Raw genomic sequence first — 7,832 nt, forward strand, 5'->3', positions numbered from 1 at the left:
AGTCCATTTTGTATCTGTGTATTCAAAGTGGTTGGGATAGATATATAGTTACATTCTCTTAATGAATAGAATGATTTGTTCTAATGGTGTTTGTAAATAAGTTATCAAGTCCGCATCTTGTATAGCAATTAACCACTAAGAAGAATGTATGCCGTGTGTTAATTATTGAAACTGTCCTACCGATTTGATTTGAAACTGTGTCATTGCTATTTGTTTTTCAATAAAATTATGGCAAAAAAAGAAAGAAATTTCATAGAAGTATCATATAAAGCTGCTCTTATAATTAAAATACTTTCATTATCTAACTTATGAAGTGTAGCACTTCTTCTAGAGTAAATTTAATAAGACTGCCTGAAACTGATGACAAGGAATCTTAACATTATCTAAAAAGAAAGGACTCCATTTTTTTTCTTAAAAAAAAAAAAATCAAGAAATAAAAAATCCTAATGTCTATGGCTTTTACATAACCAAGGTTTAAACTTGCTCAGGTACTGATAGCTATACACTATCTCACTCTGACTACTATTTGTTTAATTATAATCGGTTGTCACCAAGGGAAAAACTGCTGTCCCAAGTAATACATCTTATTTTAAAAATAAGTCCAACTTAATGCATTAAAGCACAGTAGGTAACACAGTTCAAGCATGCACGCTGATGTCTCCAATACTGAGGTTGGCAAATCCGCGCCGCGGGCCACACCACCTTCCACCTGCCCGTGAGGACCAAGGACTGCAGGGCACCCTCCTTCCTGGTCCAGCTGCAGCCGAGCTCACATGGGTCCATACAGCCTCCAGGACATGGCACAGGGACCTGCTCAGGAGGAACATGGGTGTGGGGTCGGGGGTTGGGGTGAACTTGCACAGGTTCGCCCATTCTGCACATGAGCATTAACTGAGGCTCAACGCAGGAGGATGCACATTCCCTAGCCACGAACTTCCAGTGTCTCTGTGTCACAGCTGTCCAATAGTACACTTCGCATCTCATGACGTCTGCCACACAGTAGTGAAACTACTTTAAGTTTCTACTTCAACCTCACATTAAACTCGTCATTTTGCTGTGGGTTAGCGGAGGGCAGACTCTATTCATTTGTGCAGCCCAGGATCTAACTAACATGTGACATGAAGTGATCCCCTAAATGCACAACTGGCTCAGGACTGATAAGGAGAAAGAAAAAGAAAGAAAACTCTCCCTTGCCAAAGCTAGAATTGTTTCCAACTGCTATAGCAAAACTCCTGTGGATGACCACTCGGTAAAGAAATTCGGTCAGCCTCCATTCTGGAGGCTCAGGAGCCCAGCAGCCACATCCACTCAGCTGGCGAGGCCATCACCGTGGGTGGGAGCGCGATGCAGCGTGGCAAGTTGGGGCCAGGCAGTCCCGAATGTTGACACAGCTCTCCTGCTAGAACTGGCCAGCCTCACTGGGACCTCCTGGCCCCTGAGTGAGCGCCCTGCCCTAAGCCCACCTCCAGAAGGCTTCATGCCCTCAGCCCTGCCTTCATGGCCCTCAGTGCCATGCCCTCAGGCCATACCACTTGCACCATGGCTCTGCAGAACACTCAGGGCACTGGCCACCAGCAGATAGCTCTCAGCACCTCAGATGGACCAGGCATTTATTTTCCAGGCCCAGGATATAAAAATAAGTGAAAGATTTTTAAAGATGAAAATAAAATGATCTTTGTGAGGTTTGGATTCTAGTGACGAAATACTGACAGTACGCAGGAAATTAGGGAGCGCATTTGTGAGCAGTACAAATCAGTGACAAGGGCCCATGGGAAAGGAAAGCGGGGAGAGCGGGGCAGGAGGCAGGAGCCAGGGGCACCGGCAGCCTCTGCCAGGGTGGGACCCTACCAGGGAGTCACGCCTGCCAAACTCACTCTCGGGAATCCTGGATCCTCCTGGAGACATGCTGCACCAGCGTGTCGTAGCCCGGCTCCTCGCCTGGGCGCTGCTCAGACGCACACTTCTCCATCTCTTCTTCAATCATAGGCCCCAGAGTGCTGCAAATGTGCTGCCTCAGGTATTTCACAAATTCATAGCTGGAACAAATATTAGAAATTAGTCCAGTGAGTGTTATGAATTCCTTACTAACCATCCTCAGAAAAGAACATTAGACCAGAAAGGTCTACCACACACTAGGGTTTCTAACCTTAAACCAAGACTGTTCCCACCCACTCACCCCCAATCGTCAAGCTTATCTACACTTTTGCTCTGCTTTGTTAGTTGTATGTCCCAGGACACTGGCAAAGGGGACAACTCAAGACGGAGTAGAGGAGACAGGACTGGAAAGCCCCAGGCTCCCAGGGCCAGTGAGGCATCTTCCAGGTCCTTTCTGCACACCCATCATTCAGGCTAATGCAGAAAACAAGCCAGAGTACAGTAATTATGACAGAATAAGGGTACGTTTCCATCACCACAAAAGTTTTTATTTAAATGGTTCTTGTCTATGTTTCAGAAATGTCCCAGAAAATTCAATATATTGAATATTTTTTCAAAGTGATACTAATATTAAAATTAGTTTGTAAACTCAGATATTTTAACAAATAAGAGAAAGTAAATGTTTCACAAAGTGAATAATCATTTTACGGAATACATTCACAGAAAATAAAGGCTACTTGGTACTAATGACATGATTTAAAAATACTTGTTTTTATTGTCTCCCATATGATAATGTTAATTAAGAACACCTCCTTGTGAAGCTAGTGGGGTGTAAGAACACTCCCGGAGTAGGAGCCTCACACGCGTGCAGGGCAGCAGGCCCAAGAGTCGCTTGGGAAAGGAGGAGCCCACTGTGACAGCCACCTCGGCCCCCGGTATTTAGGAGATGACCCAGCCTCCTTCCAAGAGGAGCCGCAGCCTTTGCCCCAGCCAATGACTTCACTTCCGACCTCTTCCCACAGACCAGACATCCAGGGCAGGCAACCAGGGGGGCTACATGCCCTACCCCTGCTCTGCGAGAAGACAGCAGAAGGAGGCAGACTTTGTACCTCCTAGCAGGGCAACCCTGGCAGGGGGCAGTTTTCTTGAGTATAACCTGGCAGTCATTGGGTTTTCTTCATCTCGTATCTGTAAGAATGAAGAAGGCAATAGACAAGGTTCTTCCACTGAGCAGCTGCCAGAAAAGGGAAATGTTGCCAGTCCCATTCTGTGCTCCAGCACAGAGTCTGACCTTCAGGGACTGGCATGTCGGGCTCTTCCTACTGCCCAAACAAGCAGCCTACTGCTGGACCTGCTTCCCACCCACAACTTGGCACAGAAACCACAGAGCTAAGGAGTTTGGTTAGCTAGCTCTGCATTTCCCTGCCTTCTGCCTCTGCAGCCTCTGCCTCAGAGCCTCTGCCCCTGGAGCCTCTGCTTCGGAGCCTCTGCCTCTGGACCCTCTGCTTCGGAGCCTCTGCCTTGGAGCCTCTGCCTCTGGACCCTCTGCTTCGGAGCCTCTGCCTTGGAGCCTCTGCCTCTGGACCCTCTGCTTCGGAGCCTCTGCCTCAGAGCCTCTGCCTCTGGAGCCTCTGCTTCGGAGCCTGAGCTTCTGCCTCGGAGCCTCTGTATCTGGTGCCTCTGCCTCTGGAGCTTCTCCCTCAGAGCCTCTGCATCTGGAGCCTCTGCCTCAGAGCCTCTGCCTCTGGAGCTTCTGCCTCTGGAGCTTCTGCTTCAGAGCCTCTGCCTCTGGAGCCTCTGCTTTGGAGCCTCTGCCTCAGAGCCTCTGCCTCTGCCTCTGGAGCCTCTGGCTCTGGAGCTTCTGCTTCAGAGCCTCTGCCTCTGGAGCCTCTGCTTCGGAGCCTCTGCCTCAGAGCCTTTGCCTCTGCCTCTGGAGCCTCTGCCTCTGGAGCTTCTGCCTCAGAGCCTCTGCATCTGGAGCCTCTGCCTCAGCCTCTGCCTCTGGAGCCTCTGCCTCCACAGGGCCATCAGATTTGGTTCGCTGCTTCCTAATCTGGTTCAACCACTGCAGCAGCCTCAGGTTGTGTGGGAAATCAGTGGTTCTCAAACTTAGCACTGGGCAGCATTAGTAGACGCTGGTTCCAACGCAGGCCACTGGGCTCGGCTCTCAGCTGGATTCAGTAGAGAACAGGTGGGACTCGACAATTCACACCTCAAGAATTCCCCAGAATGTGGATACCTGCATGGCTGTCCCTAACCAGGAAGCTAAGAACTGCCAACCTAGACAGGCCCTGTGCTCAGGCAGCTTATAAATATCTCACAGTTCTTAGAACTCCAACCAGCAAGTATCTTCTCGGAGAAACAGTACTAATGCAAAATGATTTACTTCTTAGTCAACAATTTTATTAGTTGTATTAAATTTTAAATGTTTAATATATGCCATTATTTATGATCATCTATTTTATTGAATTATTTTCAAGTAACAGACTAACATCAATCCCAATGACTAAGAACAGCAGATCATGCTGGACTTTTAGGAGTCAGATGGTGCAGCACCAGTTTTGAACTTCAGGCCTCTCACTGGTTACTTCAGCTTAGACGGATCACATAGGCCTCCTTGTGCTTCAGTGGTGTTTTTCATTTATAAAACAGGAGACCGGCTCTATCAGAAATTATTACAAAGATTCTAGGTAATTTATGCTTTGCATCTAACACAAGGACTTACGTAATTTGATAACCTATAAGTAGAGGATCTTTTGGGTATCATTATTAGACACCTTGCCATTGCTGTTAAAATCTTACATCCCCATTTACTCTACTAGACGCATGTCCCATCACCACCTCTGCACGTGCCATGCTCCCTGCTCTCCATTCTCAATTTCCACCTCCTAATATTCACCAGTTAGTGTTACACAACTACCTCTCCTCAACAGGATCTTGTACGATCCTCCACGGCCTAACATGCTGCCTTCTGCTAAAGCCTCTCCGAGTTTTCTAAAACCTAACATTCTTTTCTACCTAAGCCCTCAAAGTGCTTTGTCCCACTCCATTAGAAGCCAGGATGTTCTGTCTTGTATGGAGCTATCCAATGCACTATGTGTAGTCCTATGATCTGCTTGATCCTCTGCATGCCTTGTGTGTGGATGTACGTTCTACTTCCTGTCTTGTGTGCAGTAACAATCTACTTCTCTGCCTGTATTTGTATGACCTACTTCCAGTCTTGTGTGTAGTTATATGACCTTCCTGATTGTCTATTTGGCTCCTGACGCCACCAAACTCAGATTTTGTAAAATTAACACTAAATAACCAACCTAGCTACCATTTCCATAAACTTATATTGTCATAGTCTTTCTACACTTAACAAGATAAACTCACAGGCCTGCATAACATTAGCAGTACCTTGTACACAGTAGGGACATTATTAGTACTTGGATCAAAATATAGCTAAGTACACCTGTAGCTAAACAGTAGTGACCCAGTGAAGGAACACAGCCAGGGGTTTGGTTTGGCACATTTTGGATTGAGTACTGAGGTGGGAACTGGGAAAAAAGGGAAGAGGGAGGCAAGTGCTGGGTGGTGGTCAATGTTTCTGAGGTTCTGTTGGCCAGGCTGTTGCCCCCAAGAGATTGGATCCTTTTTGGTGAGAAAGGCAGTAAAAGAGGACACCACCTCCTGTGGCAAGGCTGCAATAAACCAGCCCCTGTGCATGATGGCTCCTGATGAGTGTTCCTACACATGAGGAGGGCATGGAGCCTGTATAAATGCCAGCGCACTGGGTGGAGGACAGATGAGGGGCAGGGTGAGGGCAGAGGTTAGTCTGTTGGGAGGCTGTCTTCTCGGGGAGGCAACAAGGGGAAGTTCCATTTCTGGTATCAGAGATGATAGCATATGCCATCCAATGGAGCTTCCAGGATGAGCCTCACATCTGTGGGCTGGGGGAGACACAACTCACGAATCTTGGGAAAATTATAGAAGTCTTAGTGCATGATGGCCAGTCAGTTGTGATCCAGTGACAGGTCTGTGAGAGCCGGAGAGTAGCCCGGGTAAGGGAGCTGGCTCTCCTTAATGTCATGCATGTCATGGACACAGCCATTATGAGCACCAACTGCACCCACTAAGGCAGTTATCCTCACTCCTCAACTGCACTGGCCCCATCTATGTTTTTAATTTAACTGAGAAATATAATTTTATGTAGGCTCTGTTAAAAGTCCAACCAGAAAATAATAGAAATGGTATTTTTACACTTGCAGACAGTAAGAAATGTAACACAAGCCCATTACCAAAAGATATTCAGTTGGGTTAAGAGAATACCATTTTAAATAAGACATATTTTAAAAATTTACCATTTGGCAAGAGCTATAAACAGCAAATATCCAGGAAAATAATTTTAATGCACCTTCAGGAATCTGCATAACCAAATATTTTTCTAGTAACATCCACCTTACCTACAATGTTAGCAGTATTTCCCAGGAGACTCATCCCAAATACTTCAAGGTTTTGTGGTTATCTTACAAATGAAATGAGCCCAAGGACTCTACTAACCCTACCAGAAGAGATTAGTGCTGTTCTTGACATCTTCTGAAAAAGAAATCTTCCAGGATAGAAAGTCCTTTATCACACTGAGACTTCCAGGCTGCCCTGGTGGCTCTGCTGCCCTAGTGATCTCGGGAACCTGAGAGCCATCAATCCCAATGAAGGACACAGCCATTATGAGGCCCTTCCCTTGTCCAGGTGAGAGAAGGGCAAACCCTCACTCACCCAGTGATTCCTCTGGTGTGGATCCTCTACTGCCAACATTCCCAGTATTGTCCCTGGAACTCCAGAAGTCTTCCTGTTCTTCTAAAACAGTGCCCAGGACAGGAAATTATTGCTGTCCCAAGGCTTGCATAAACTTCCATAAAATCAGATGCTGGGTGGCCTGCGCTGGGATCCTGCATGCTACTGCCACCTTCTAGTTCTGGAGTCCACACCTCAGCCGGAGATGAGGGGTCTACACTCTGCACATTAACTGCTCTAGCTGCAGCACATTAAGAAATCAGTTTTCTAGAAGAGAAACAGTTCACTTATTTCGTATGAAAGTAAAGCCCTAGTTGCTGCAGGAACCTCCTGGAGCTCATCAGAGGGACTAGAATGAGGGGGCTGGAGAGGGATCCTCAACCCTGGAGACATCCACCCTGCTCCCACGTGGGAGATCATGTACAGGAGCCCACTGTTAACCCTTCAGCGTTCTCAGGAAAGCTTCAAATCTGAGCTATCAGATGTTAACTCACAATCTTTAATTACTGCTTGTATTTTTTGTTAGTTTTTTTTGTTTGTTTGTTTGGTTTTGGGTTTTTTTGCGGAACTGGGGATTGAACTCAGGCCCTTGCACTTGCCAGGGAAGTGCTTATTCCACTGAGCCATCTCCCCAGCCCCAAAGTGTGCTCTCAACTTTTTTGTGTGTGTGTGTGTGTGTGTGTGTGTGGAACCAGGGATTGAACTCAGGCCCTTGTGCTTGCCAGGGAAGCGTTTATTTTACTGAGCCATCTCCCCAGCCCTTACTGCTTGTATTTTTTAATCTAGCCAAAAAATGCATCCACAAAGCAGATATGGTGCTCTAAAGCATGCCAGGTGGCCCTCCTAATACGCCCCTCCCAGGCTCCCCTACAGGTGCTAGGGAACCAGCTCTGTTTATTTAGTTTGAGATATAGGGTGAGGAGTATAGCTCAGCAGCACAAGCACCTGCCTGGCAAATGCAATGTCCTGAGTCTGAACCCCAGTTCAAAAAAATTCTACACACGCATTTTATTAATTTTGTTACTTTAAAAGTAACCTATTGTGCTAGGGATATAGCTTAGCTGCACAGCACCTGCCTGGCAGAGGTTGTGTGTTCAATTCCCAGTACCAAAAAAAAACCTTCAAAAGTAACTTAATGAGAAAAAACTAAAATTTTATTTCAGTATTATTTTTTTATTACT

General features: G+C 46.5%; 1 protein-coding gene across 1 annotated transcript in view; it reads right to left on the reverse strand.

Annotated features, from left to right (window-relative positions):
• Positions 1–7,832, reverse strand: part of Tbc1d32 (TBC1 domain family member 32) — a 129,941-nt gene that overhangs the window by 113,551 nt on the left and 8,558 nt on the right. The window contains exon 2 of the mRNA XM_023714211.1: positions 1,875–2,036. Within this exon, the coding sequence (XP_023569979.1) occupies positions 1,875–2,036 (162 nt within the window). The remainder of the gene's footprint in view (positions 1–1,874; positions 2,037–7,832) is intronic.

This window comes from Octodon degus, unplaced genomic scaffold, assembly GCF_000260255.1.
Source record: "Octodon degus isolate 3935 unplaced genomic scaffold, OctDeg1.0 scaffold00034, whole genome shotgun sequence".
NCBI classification, from domain to species: Eukaryota; Metazoa; Chordata; class Mammalia; order Rodentia; family Octodontidae; genus Octodon; species Octodon degus.